The 15,276-nt window shown below is 27.1% G+C and overlaps 1 protein-coding gene across 1 annotated transcript in view; it reads left to right on the forward strand.

Annotated features, from left to right (window-relative positions):
- The window catches only part of LOC136980513 (cyclin-dependent kinase 4-like), a 42,618-nt gene that overhangs the window by 21,872 nt on the left and 5,470 nt on the right, over positions 1–15,276 (forward strand). Inside the window, exons 4-6 of the mRNA XM_067276649.1 lie at positions 8,315–8,482; positions 8,721–8,830; positions 8,903–8,953. Coding sequence (XP_067132750.1) covers positions 8,315–8,482; positions 8,721–8,830; positions 8,903–8,953 — 329 coding nt within the window. The remainder of the gene's footprint in view (positions 1–8,314; positions 8,483–8,720; positions 8,831–8,902; positions 8,954–15,276) is intronic.

Below are 15,276 nucleotides of genomic sequence, written 5' to 3' on the forward strand. Positions count from 1 at the left end.
TGTGTGTGTGGGGCTGCAATTTTGTTCGCCCTCTTTGAAGCTTAATAACTCCTACGCTTTTTGTTGAAAATTTCTGAAATTTTGCAGGGAGATTTGTGTATTAGGAAGATCGATATTATTAAATTTTGGTGGTTAAAGGTCAAGTGGGTCATGTGTCATGTGTCATACCTTGAGTAGGGTCAGACTTAATGACAATTTAGTCATTATTAGCATTTACAGTTTTTTTTTCTTTTTATAAAATTCATCCTTACCCTCAAAATTAAGCTTTTTGCCATTTTATAATAATTAAAAATATAAAATGTTGTTTTTTAATAGAATTTCATAACAGATGATGCCACACGCAGTTTTAAATGTTGCCAGGAAAGTTAAGCAATCCCTTGCTGGATTTTTTTAAAATTTGCATTAGCAATACTCAATGTAACAAGAAAAACTACCATTTCTTAGTTTAGAATAATTTTAATAATAGAAAAACTACTAGTATTTTTTACAATGTATTATTGTCTTCAGGGAAAGCAATTCAAACATAGAACATACAAAAAACATTTTCAAATTTTTCATACGGAAAAACTACTCTCTCTTGGCATCATTCTAATGCTCTTTTTTTCTTGTTACACTAAGAAAAATTTTGGTTTATAGTGCATAAATACATAAGAAATTATTGTTTTGTCCTGCGGGCACCAAGATTTTTATTTTATGCATATTATTGGTCAAACCAGTAATAGGTGTGAAACAAAAATTAGACATAAGAGGTCACTTGGGTGGGAAGAACAGAACTTGTTATCCAGACCAAACCATCATTGATAATTTTTAAGGATCCAGCTTAGACACAAACTTCAGATTCTCAGAGTATAGACTTACACATATACTATCTCAGCCAACTAACTCATTTATAAAAAGCAATAAAAAAATATTAGCAAGTTTTGTTGATATGCTATTGGTTTCTAATGTCAATTTTTAAGCCAATTGAAATCAATAAAAAATATCTAATAGTTTTTTATTGATATATTGGAAATTTAATAGTAAATTTTAATGATCTTATAATAGAAAATAAAATCAAGTTTTATAATTCTCTTTTGAAATACAGGCTATTAAACAGATTATTTATCTAAAATTTTCAGATACAGTCCCTTAAACAAAAAGTTTATGATTTACACTAATTTTATCCTTGATTTTTGTCCTGGAGTTTTTATTAAATTTGGAGATATTTTGAGCTAATATTATAATTTTAATCTATTCTGTGAGGAATATAATAAAAAGCTGACAAAAAAATTCTGAAATATTAAAAATACTATATTCTGTAGAAAAATAACTGCACTCACTACAATATATTCATCTTAATTAAGGTACAAATCATCTTTTATATTAACTTATATAACTTTTATTTAACTATTATCAACTTTTATATTTACATCATTAAATACAGAATTTTGGTACTTATTGTTAGTCTAAGAAATAATTTAATTTCATATTTGTATGTACAGTACTCATATTGTAGAAATAAAGTATATAAATATAAAATGTCCATAAAGTACAGTGTATATCATCTTGTGATGTCATTATTCTTGAAAACTCTTAAGAAAAATAGTCACTTTAGAATTTAGTATAAATTTATTTTAATATTTATATTATTTCTGTTTGATACTTATAATGAATACTATTGTGAGGTTTAGGGCGACAAGTACAAGGTCCAGCGAGCGGGATAGTACAAATAAATAACTAGATTTTATTCTTGTAACAAAGTAATTTATTGTCGCTCTAAACAGGTTCTTTGGATCCCAACAACTACAAGTGATTTCTATACACACACGCGTTACAATCTATCCTAACAAACAAAAGATCAATGAGCACGACAACTATACGCGGACCGAAACTTACAAACTAATTCTTATGCTAATTATAACTAAGGAAAGAAGGGAAGATGGAAAATAGAAGAAGATAAAAAAGTAGAAATACCCAGGACTTTCCTGTTTTTTCAAAGACTTGGGTGAGATACTAGTTTGATGCTTTTTCTTGGGGTGAACGTTGCTCCTAGTGTTATCTGTCGGCACTCCTTTCAATTTCTTTCACTAGCTTCCTTGGGGTGAAAGTAGCCTTCATTCGTCTAAAATTCGATCGGGTGGCTACCCTAATTCCGCCCTTATTCTTCGGAATTCGAGTCCAAGTCTCTTTCTCGAAACCTAGTGGTCTCCGATTGTCGTGCTAGCTTTCTGGTGCCTTCTTTCTCTCCGTCCGTCCTCGTTGAGAGTCTCCACCAAAAAAAAGTCTTTTTCCTTTGTTCCTCGGCCCCAGGGCCTTGCCTCACCTTTTGTTTACGTACACCTTTCTTGGAATTGGTAATCCCACCCAAGGGATAATGAACCAGAAAGACAAAGCAAGAAAGTTCTAGAAGGAGATGAGACAAAGAATAGAAAAAAAAGGATACTAAACTAAACTTAAATTTATATTTACAACAAAAATATATAGCGTACAGCTACACTATGAAAAAGTTTTAATCAGCACTTTCATTTTGAGATTAGTTACTGTGGGCTTCCATGAAATTCCCAAATAAACATAAATGATAGAATGCAAGACAGACTTTTTAGTTTATCATAAGTTCAGGACATGAAACTAGCTTTTCCAACACATTGATTTCAGGCAAAACTCATTATTTGGTAAACAACAGAAATTATCCAAGTAACTTAATTTTTGTATTTGTTTTTGCTTTGTATCTTCTGTAATACAGAGTGTACCAAAATTTCCTTATTTAATCTTACAAATTTTTAAATTAAAAAAGAAGAGGAGAAATATGCTTAAAGAAACAAAGAAAGAAAAATACATTTGTTTTTTTGTCTTTCAAAAAAGGAAGAGGATAACTGAAATCAAATTTATCACATATAAACAAGTGCCTTTCAAAATATCAAAAGATGATAAATTGAATTATCGGAATGCTATAAAGAAAACTGTTGAATTTGTGAATATTGATATGTTATCAATATACTTATGATATTGAACTTATTCAATGGTATAACAAATATGATGCAGTGGCATGATATTCCATGGTTCAAATTGTAAAATTTTTAAGCATGCAATGCTTAAATTTATATTCTTTATCATAGTCCAATTATGAATGTTTATGAGTATTTTTATAGAAATATTTTTTTATATTTAATATTATCTTGTTTGAAAAGATTTTATGTAAAATCAACAGACTTATGTGGTCAAAACATCTATTGGTGTTAAATAGATTTTAAACTCAGCAAGTTGTAAGCAGGATACAGTAATTCCTATTAGCTAGTGATCTTGCATCCTGTATTTTGACAAGGTGTCAAAATACAGGATGTAAGATCACTAGCTAATCCTAACAAAAACTATTGAGACAATGGCTTTTAAATATTTGAAGACAAAGTTTGCCCAAACAGGGACCACCATTTATAACTGGTTTTTGTTGGGATGCCAAAATGTCCCATATTCTAGGATTTCCCAGAAAAATATGTATTTTGAAGAATCTTCAAGAATTCTCTCTTCAGAATCCTGATTCACTTTAATAGTGGACATATCTGTAAAGTAAACAATTGCTACCATTTATTGGTTATTATTGTTATAGAAATAGTGAGGCTGTATGTAAAAATCTTTGTCATCCTGATCCTTCTTGTTAGAAGTGTGCATCTTGCTACATAGGCAGGCAGTTGTCAGCAAAAGCAAAAGCAGCATACTGATACAGCATATTGCTATATGTGGGATTTACCAGAATAAATAAATATTATTAATAACACAAAGTATACTTGCAACATAGTTACATGGAGTTTTATGAATTTCTGCAGGAAAACAAACCACTACTACAAGAGATATATTTCCCTGAAAAATAGGCAGCCTAGGCTATTGAGAATCCTAACAGCATATGTGTAAAGTAAATTAATAGAAAACAAAATAGTATGGTTTTTGGAATTTGTTGTTTACCATTAAATTATGGCCTTCCTATTTGTATCTATGACAAATGAAAGTGGTCTGATAAGGATGGGTGCAGACACAGGAATAGAAGGAAGAGGGTGCTGGACTGTACCAAAATCTAGTCAGTTTTATATTAGTCTAAATTTTATTTAAAAATTTTTAAATTCTATTGAAATCAATAAACTATATAATATTGGTTTTAAGAAAGAAAAACTGATAATTTTACTTGAGCATTGTATGTTTCTGATTTATAAAACATTTAAAACAAAACTATTTAATTATAATTAAGATTCCTACTTCAAACTTAACTAATCAAACTGTATTTTCCAAATAGAAAGTTATGCTTTATATGTTTACTACAGGGATTAAAATAATTTTATTAAAATTTGCACAGCAAGAGAATTGCACACCCAAAAATGTAATGCATTATTCTTGCTTGATATAATACATATAATGACTAATAGATGTAATTATATAATAGTAAAAGTAATAATAATTTAATAAAAATTTTCTTCAGTAATTCAATAATTTTGTAAGATTGGTTTTTAAATGTTTTTTCATTTTTTGATTATTATTATGGAAGTCAATTTCTTCAATACTTTAACTAAGGGTTCACTTTATTTGTCTTTAATAATAATTTTATAATTTTTAATTAGAAATTCATTCTGTTATCTATCTAAATTTTTATTTCTTTTCATTAAATTTCATCATCTTTACCAAATGCTCTTCAAACTTGTTCTATTTTTCATCTTTTTCTTTGTCATTCTAACAGTTATCTAATTGTTTTGATATATCTTTATAATTGCCATTTACAGATTAAATTTATATTTTTATTATATTTATCACTACAGTATTTCCAGGTGCTTTGGTAAAGGTATTATAAATGAACACACCTGTTGATAAGCAGACACAAAAATATTGGATTGTCCAGTTCAAAACTGGACATCTGCCGTCCTACTTCATAATATCTAGTATATTCTTGACTTTACTGTTAGATATTTATTTTTTTTTTAATTTTGTAAACCTCCATCTATTAGTTCATTTTTGATTCTTTGTTGCTATTTTTAATTGTAGGCCACCAATAAATAATTTTTAATTAGAACTCCTTTTTGATAATACAATATACATTTTACAATTATTTAATACATAATTTTATTTAAGGATGATCATACAATTGAAATTATTATTGCGTTATATGCCTGCTAACATGCATATAACGTAATAATAGTTTTAATTATATGTTAAGCCTTCAATAAAATTATGTACTATGTAATTGTAAAAAGTATATTGTATTATATATAAAAATAAGGATTAAAGGCCAGTTGATATATGGTATACTCCTTTTTGAATTTGCTGAAGATTTATTTACTGCTTTAAAAAATGTAAATTAATTAACAAGCACATATAAAAATTTATAATTAATATTGAAAAAACTTTTGTTTTGAATTTTTTGGAATTAAAACTTTTGAAATGGCTAGTGTGATCTGTCTAACGTTAGCAAATACTGAAAGCAAAGGATCTTATTTTAAAAAGATGGAATTTGACTGAACCAAAAACAATTCAGTCGGCTCATAGAATCTGAGAATTAAAATCATGAACTGTTTTTGCTAATCTGAAACTGATAGCTTTAAATTATTAAATGTAATAATTTAAAACTATCTTTAAGAATGTTACATTTTTAACAATCTTAACTTTGCCATCAAATATTAATAACATTTATCTATTTGCATTAGAACAAGATACAATATGCAGCGCCGTAACTAGCCTTTTATGCGCCTGGTGAGAGCATCTGTAACTACACCCCAAAACTATGACCCAAAACTTGGTCCAGGTCATTTCTGCACCCCACAGGGTCTACGCCCTGTGCCTGGGCACTGCTGGCACCGCCCTAGTTACGGCACCGATAATATGATCATTTTTATTTTGTTTTTCATCAAATAAAAACATTGATGTTGATTGTTCAACATCAATGATGATAAATAAACAACAACTAACCTGTTATACATAAAGATGATGTTGATTTATCAACATCATATGTATATTACTTGGAAATAATTTTTTACAGAAATTGTAATTTCTCAAGATATGTTTTCCATTACTATTTGACGTTGATGAACAACTTTTAGATGTAACAACTAATAACATTTATTAACATGCAATAATGTTTTTTATTTTATTCATGTTTTTGGTAACATTTTTATCAAGACCAATAGAAATTACATAAAAATGAACAATTCTTTAGTTGATACCAACACTGCTTTCGAACTTCTGAAGGGATTATTCTTTTGCTGCAATTATAATTGTGCATAGCCCAAAAATAAAGTTGATCACAATTTTATAATAGGGACAAACTAAATATTCAGAAAAAATTACTGTTTTTCAGTGAAATCTAAAGGATTAAATACATCAAGTAAAGATATGGGGAAATTCCAGTATTATATCAGCAAAATTTACCCTTTTTGATCCCCTCTCCCAACATCATTGGAAATCAAGGTGCTTCCCTTAATTATGTCATTAAGCCAGAAGTTTAAACCATTTGTAAATACACAGGAATTATTTCCCAACAATTTTGTGATTACTGGGAAAAAAATAAAAATGGGTGCAATTTTGCATTGTAAAAGACTCGTCCCCTTTCCCCAATTGTCATCAATCATCAGATACAAATGAATCTCCCCCTCATCATAAACTGCTGACATAATACTTGAATGGTCTCTACAACTAAAAGTTTATTAACTGAAATAAAAGTTGAGAAATGAGACCCAAAAATAAATTTGTGCATTTAAAATTTATGTACTGCAATTGTCTTTCCAAATTTGTGTTTCCAAGGGCAGTTACAGTATATATAATGATAACTTTTATTTAACTCTTTCTTACACAATAAGCAAATAGTAAATATTATATATTGCATAGCGATAATCTAAAAATCCAGATATTTCATTAAGTTTGACATTTTACATAAATACCAGTAATATATATTTTTTTCAAACAAAATTCTAAATTATTTTCAAATTCCAAAAAGTTATTTCATTTTTAGTTCCAAAAAATTGAACAAACACCTCTACATTTGTTCATAAACTACAGAAATAAATATTCTAAATTTAATTATTAAATCTTTAACTCTAACAAAATTTAATTTCTAGTAAAATAAAATAATTTTTACTTTAGAATTAAATTCTAGTTCTAAATGATGCCATACTTATGAATATTAAAAGTCCTATACATAAGTTATAAACTGTAATACTGTGAAATTATATGTTGTAGAATAACCCAATCTTTTATCATCATATATTAAAGATAAAACATGAATACTTCAGACTTTATTTTAAAAACTATTTTAGTCTTTTTTTAAATATTATACTGTGATTTTTAATATATTTTTAGCTTTGAGTTCATAAAGTTTTTAATAATCCGTATATCTACTTTCCAGAATTGGATTAAGCTATTAATAAACTGCTCTATATAGATACCAAAAGTATTTATTTAAAGAATGTTTTTATTCCATTTGAGCCATTTTCAGTTTACAAATTGAATGGAACCAAATATTGATTTTTAATCATTGTTTAATGGAACATAATAATTCAAATGCTGAAGCTTAAATTATTTTAAAATGTTAGGTTTTATTGTACAATCATTGAAAATTGTTTGATTTTCTTCAATTTGTAAATTGTACTTTAAATATATGTCTCTTTAATCCGAATGGAAGTTGGTTTCGGTAGACTATCACGACAGCTTTCAGGTTAGGTACTTTTTATTGTTTTTCCAAATGCATTTTGGGCTTATTTAATTTCGGAGCCCCTCTTCAGTGCAATACTAAAAGTTAATAAAACAATTAGTAACAACAGTTATTACTAATTGTTTTATTAACTTTTAGTATTGCACTGAAGAGGGGCTCCGAAATTAAATAAGCCCAAAATGCATTTGGAAAAACAATAAAAAGTACCTAACCTGAAAGCTGTCGTGATAGTCTACCGAAACCAACTTCCATTCGTATTAAAGAGACATATATTTAAAGAACGTTAATACAGCTACTATAATCAATATTTGTAAATTGTATTTGACTCAAATGGAGCCAAATACATTCTTTAAATAAATATTTTTGGTATCCATATAAAACAGGATGAGTTTTTAATAGTCAAAAAAATGCCAAGTGTTTTTTCATTATTTATTTTGTATTAAATTTTCTGTAATAATATAAATGATACATCTAATAATTTTTTTTAATGTTTTACTTCATAATGAAAACATCTTAATTTTAAGAATTTATCATTTTAATAGTTTTTAACTGCATTTCAAAGGATTTTTCATACAATCAATAAAATATTAATTGTTTTTAAATGAAAAATAAATTGCAGAACTTTTAATCAATAATGATTTATTTAATTTTTAGGATATAATGTACCAATTACTTAGTGGAGTAGACTTCTTACATTCCAATCGTGTTGTTCACAGAGATCTTAAGCCACAAAATATTCTTGTGACAAATTCAGGACAAATCAAATTAGCTGATTTTGGCTTGGCTCGAATCTATACGCAGCAAATGGCACTGACGTCTGTAGTAAGTTTTTGTATTTAAGTCTTAATGCCAATATATCATATTGGAGTTTTGTTTCTTAAACAAAATTAAATAATTGTGTGTGGTAATCTGTCAAATTGTGTATTGTGATATTTCTAAATTATAATTAAACATAATAAACATATAATTTTTAAAGTTGAATACTTAATAAATAAAATAAATAATTAAATTTTTTATTATATTTGAACTGAAATAAAAATAAACACACATGTTTTTTTAGGTAGTGACTTTATGGTATAGATCACCTGAAGTTTTATTACAAAGAAATTATGCATCTCCAGTTGATGTGTGGAGTGTTGGTTGTATTTTTGCTGAACTGTATAGCAGACGGTATGTAAACTGTAGTATATTTGTGAAATTAAAAACAAACAGATATTTATATGAAATCTTGATTCTTTTCAGAACTCTCTTTTGTGGTCACTCAGAAAGTGAACAGTTGGGGAAAATATTTGAGTGAGTTCTTTTTCCAAGTATTTGTAATGCACTTTAGTTTTTTGTTAAAAGATATTAAAGTAATAAACGACATTCATAAATGCAAATAATACTAATAATGCTTTAATTTCCTAAAATTTCAGCTAATACATGAAAAGAAAAACTAACACTTTTAAGCAATTTTGTCTAAATGGTCTATTTTTCCATCTAACTTTACTATAAATAATAATAATAATTAGAGCAGTGGTTCCCAACCTTTTCTAGGATGTGGAACACTTTTGTGAACAATTTTCTTTAGCGGAACACTTACTTAAGGTAATATGAAATACATAAGCTTGTCATCAGTTATTTTATTAGAATTGAGCAGTTATAATTCAAAATCTCTACTCATATTATTAATGCTAATTCTAAGACAGGAAAAAATATACCTAAATAACTTTAATGGGAAACTTGTGCCTGATGTTTTTTACATATTTCATTCAGTTTTTATCATTGCCTTTATCTTATTTGAAACAGTAGTACACTCCATAAGTACGAGTCGTACAGTACATATATATTTAAGTTTATGAAAATTTTATGATTTTTTGATATTCGGCGGCTCGAATATGATTGTACACTTTCCGATTTGCGACTAAATCTGCAGAACACTTGGGAGATGCTTACGGAACATCGGTTGGGAACCACTGAATTAGAGTGTATTTGTTATTTATTTAGATATTTTTTCAAATTATTTAGAATGTTTTTAAAGCTGAATTGTCAAAATTTTTGTTTGAAGTTTTAAATTTTAATTATTCAAATTATTGTTTAAATTTAACTTTATCAAAGTTATAATTCGATGATGTCCATTAAAGTAATCAAAAGTGTTTGTTTATTAAAATTATTGCTGAGATATAGATTGATTATTTTTATTTATTGACAATAACCAATTTTGGAATTTATTAAGCTTGTATACAACTGTAGAAAAATTTACTAAAGTTGATGGAAGTAGGCATTACCATCATACATCTTTCTTCAACATTTTCCATAAATTCTTTATTAAATTAAGGTTGTGTATTTGTGAGAAACTATGTAGGATATAGAAATTTTGAATATGTTACAAACTATTCTTACGTAATTTTAATACAACATGGACAATCATTGTAACATAATCAAAACTTAGTACAGTGGACCCTCGTTATAGCACTGCTCACTATACTGCGCACTCGGTTATAGCGCGGGCAATGTTCGCGACGCGATAAGCTCAAACACGTTTATACAGGTCCGTGCAGTGTTAGTGAGTAGCATATTTTATTGTTACTGCATATTGAGTAATTGTGTATGTATTGAGTTCCTGCATGTATTTTGAATAGTGTTTAACTATTGTATGCATGATGAGTAAAAGAAAAGCTTACAGTGTAAAAGAAAAGCTTGAATTATTGCTAAAGTAAAGAGGTGAACCGCATTACAGCGTGTCGCTCGGTATAACGCGGTTCACCTTATAACGCGGGTGTTGTTTTCCGCCCGACATGAGCATTATATCGGGGGTCCACTGTATACAAATCATGTCAATTGTAAAATATTACTGGATGGTAACTAATTTTAAAATTAAAAATTAAAGTTGAAGACAGAGTCTGTTGAAAAAGCAGTTACCATTTATTCACTTTCATTATTTAAAAATACAATTTTCGATGCCCAACTTTTTTTATAGGCTATTTGGCCATCAAACTTTTAAAAATTCTTTTGCAAAGAATGAAAAAATATCTAATTAAAAAACAAAATTTTTAAAATTAGAGTTGGTAATGGCATTGATATCTTCTTTCTTTTCCATCCATACATAGAGATTTATATTCACCAGAAGCACGCACTGGTGGAAAAATGTAGCTTTTCAGTTGTTCCCTGGTGACATATCCCTGTAAAATATTTTCAGTTTTAATTTTTAATTTTAAACATAAATCATACTACATAACTATGATTTATATACTACTATCGTATGATATCATTATCATAAGTTAGCCATCAGACTCTGGAGAGCATTTTGATATTGAAAGTAAAGATGCTTTTGATCTAATTCTTAAGAACTAAGATCTTTTTTATGAACTTTATGATTTAATTTGTCATTACTTAATATTTTTCCATTAGTTTGACTATCTATTGTCATAACTGTGAGATCTACTTATTTTAAATATTGTAATTAAAGTCTAAGAATAGTTCAAATCTTATAGTTGTCCCTATTGTCATTATTTTCATACCATTTTAATAGTTTAAACATAAAATTAACATTCTGCAAATATTATGCCTTTTATATAATAAAAGATTTACTATTAATATTACTATTACAGATATCCCTTGATTAATGTGGTTAATTAATCCCTCAGTTTTACTACATATATCAAAATAGCGTTAACCAGAATACAGTATCTATGCTAAGTAAAGGCTGGTGGTAAAGCCGTGTAAATTAAAACTTCTGCTGTGTATATAGAGGTATTGCCATTATTAATTTTACACATTAAGCAAAACTGCATTAAGAAAGGGATACCTATATTATTTTTTTACAAACAACATTAAAAGATGATGCTTTCTTTTTACAAATTGACCTTCTATATATTTACAACATCAATGAATATTTGCTTAATCATACTAATTACAATGACATGAACTATTTCTTACAAGTTATAATTTTTTAGAAGTAAGGTTTAGATTACAGAAGCAACTATAGTTGAGAAAATATGTTAAAAATATCAAAATTTTTGCAAAATATCAAAATATTGTCAATCAATTGTCAAAATCAATTGTCAAAATATCAAAATTCGTATTGATGCAGTTACAATTGCAGTTTTAGAATAGCCTATATTTTATTATAGGCTATTCTAAAACTGCAATTGTAACTGCATCAATACGAATATTTTTTACATAATGTTTAGAAATAAATTACTAAATGTCAAAAATATAAAATATAACTGCAAATAATAAATTCGAACTGTTAATTTTTCAGAACAAAGTTAAAATTTTGTCATCTGAACTAGCTTCACCAGCATATGTTATTGATTTTGTTAACTTTCTAAAAAATATTACTGTATTATTAGACATCATGTTTACCAATGCCGTACCAATCATGTTTAACAATGCCGTACCAATGAGTAGCAGAGAAATCTGCTGCTCATTGGTACGGCATTCTTTTAGTGGATATCTTCTTAATGGACACAGTATTGTATTATTACAGTATGCAGAACTTGTTAATCAAACTGTAATTATTAATTATCAGTATCAATGATATGCAAAAAACATATAACCTATTTTTTGTAACATTTCTTGAATAATGAAAGACTGATGATTTTGAAAAATGAAGGGTAAAACATCAATTTTTAAAATTATTGTCATTTTATTCATTTATAAATTAGTATTTTGATATATATTTAGTTGTATATTTATATTTAAATAGAAAAAAAAACAAATCTTCAACACCAATGGATTTAAATTTTTATTTCTAAATACCTAAACATTTTTCATTACTTAAACTGTCATCATTACTTTATGAAATGGACAGATCAAATGATGATATGTTAAGTTTATTTGTTAACTCATTTTTATTTTTTACTTTGAAATAATTTAAACACCTGCTATTAATGATTTAATTTGTGAGCTTAAAATCATTTTGTTTGACAGCTCCTTTCCAATACTAAATTTAATTCACAAATCCTTTCACATACTGATATTGATTCTTTATTTCATCTTATGATATACTATTATTTAACAGCATATTATAAATGGAATGAAATAAAAAATCAAATAGTATAACTAGAAATAAAAAAAAATCAAAATTCTGTTTTACTTTACTGAAATCTAAAGATATATCACTTATAATTATATTATTATTATATATTTAAATCATTAAATGTATAATAAAAATAATTTATCCGCTAACCTCCAAATGACCTTTCCACTTTAGACATTAATAGGAGTAAAAACAAAAGATTTATCTTGAATTAAAGTTTTCAGAATCTATAATTTCATCCTCAGATTTGTTACATTCTGACAACTTAAACCAGTGATTCTCAACCACTGTGCCGTAGCACTTTAGTGTGCCACGAAATTTTTGAAGTGTGCCCCCACTTCAAATACTCATACATAAGCAACGCCAGACAAGTAGTTCAATCGGTTCTACCTTCCTAGGGGCGTGTTTGGAAATTGTAAACGATGTTACTGGTAGCTGACTGTAGTTACCAAGGCATTTAGAAAATGACCAACTGATGACGTCATAACAGTGATTTTTTAAAAATCACTGTTATGACATCACCGGTTGTCCTGCGGTATTTACCGAAGTAACCGTATGTGCCGCCAAATTTTTAAATTATTAAAAGTGTACTGTGACAAAAAAAGGTTGAGAATCACTGACTTAAACAAATTAACATTAAAATGTGCCAATATTTAAATAATTTGTTACTTAGCACATTTGTGTGTTAATTCAAAAGAAATTTAAACTTACATTATAACATGCTAGAAAAATATTGTACTTTGTTTTCTGATTGAGCTGCAATTTGAAAAAATTGTAGACCTATAAATTCCCACTATCGTCTGTTTGTCAACGTATATCTGTATATCTTTCCTTAATCTTGAGTAGAGGGTTACATAGATGAAAGAGGAGACAAATGTGAAAACCTATGGGGGCAGGAGGCCCTATTTAACTATATATGAACTTCTGAGGCAAACTGGAAGTCATGTTCTTCAACTTGAAATAACATGACTTCCAGCAAACTGGAAGTCATGTTATTTCAATTCAAAAATTTTCCCCTGAAAGGAATTAGATAGATGACTGGCAAGACTCAATTGTTAAAGGAAAAGTATGATGTACAGGGGAAAGCTGTTACTAATTTGAGGTGGAAAGCATATATTTTAAATTAAATAAATTAAAAATATGAGTAAAAATTGCAGCCCAGCATTGTGACAATGTCACAATAAATAATTGTTTTAAATAAGTTATTTAATAAAAATTTTAATTATCATCAAATCAAGTTTATAAGATTTTTTTAAGATATTTTGCTGTTCAAAAGTTTAAATTTCTTTTGAATTAAAATCCAGTTGTCACACACTATTCAAGTAATTGTTTAAATATTGTCATGGTCTAATGTTAGTTCATTGATTTGTCAGAATGTAACAAATCGAAGATGGAATTGTAGATTCTAAAAATGTTAATTCAAAGTAATGTCTTTTTCCTGACTCCTATTTCTAAAATTGTAGTTTTAGTTAATTATTTAAAAGTTATTAATTAATTAAATCAATAATTTGAATTAATTTTCTAGAAACTGAATAAAAACTAAACTGAGACAAATTATTTTCAAGACCTATCGTCATCCTTAAATTCCAAATATTAAAGAGAACATTGAAGGCAGAACCAGAACTCAAAAAATAATTTGAGATAAATGACTGATTTATGACTAAGCAGACAAAATTAAATATCTATTTAGTTATAAATGAAATTAAAAGAAAATATTTTCAAACTATATGAGTTAATCACAAGTATTTAAAACAGAGTTTTTGATATTACATAAATTATATAGTTTATTGTAAAATAATTATAGTTGGAACCAAGGACAATGCCAGCCAATGGGCCAGGGGAGGGCAAGATGATGTAAATTGATAGAGGATATGAATTGTATGTAGGTAAAATAAAAACGATTCATAAAGTTTTAATCGTTTACTATATACCAGAAAAGAAATATCTTAATTAAAACATATTTTTTTTAACTTACAAGAAGCCTAAGAAGATTATTTTAATTAAAACTTAGCATTTAAATAATTTTTTCGAATTTCTAGGGGAGGGCAGCTGCCCCTCTGCCCCCCTGGCGATGCCCTTGGTTGAAACCATATTTAAAATTATTAGAAAAAAAACGCTAAATTCACAAATCAAAACAAATTTTATTAAGATATGTTTTTGTTTTCTTAAAAGAACATCATTAGCTCAGAGATTTACAAAGCATTTTAGAACAAATACAATAAAAAGAATACTGTTCAATTCAAATACAATAATAAGAAAACTTACATTCAAACTTTTTTTTTTAATTTAAAATAACCATAAAATTATAACACAGAAATTAATAAAATAAAATATTAAGTATAATAAGTGAATAATAAAAATGATTAAAATAAAGTAAAATCTAAATAAATTAATTTGTTAATTTCTATTACTCACTTACTATTACTTAATATTTCATTTTACTAATTTTCGTATAAATATAATTTTATCTTCTATAAGTATTAGATATTAATGGTGCAGTTTTTTATTGTTTAATTATCAATTTTCCTTGAAAAAATTTTTCTTTTTTTCAAAAAAATTAATTGATTTAACTTCACAGTTAGTTTAACTGTAG

This window comes from Centruroides vittatus, unplaced genomic scaffold, assembly GCF_030686945.1.
Source record: "Centruroides vittatus isolate TY-2023 unplaced genomic scaffold, ASM3068694v2 contig_7, whole genome shotgun sequence".
Classification (NCBI taxonomy): Eukaryota; Metazoa; Arthropoda; class Arachnida; order Scorpiones; family Buthidae; genus Centruroides; species Centruroides vittatus.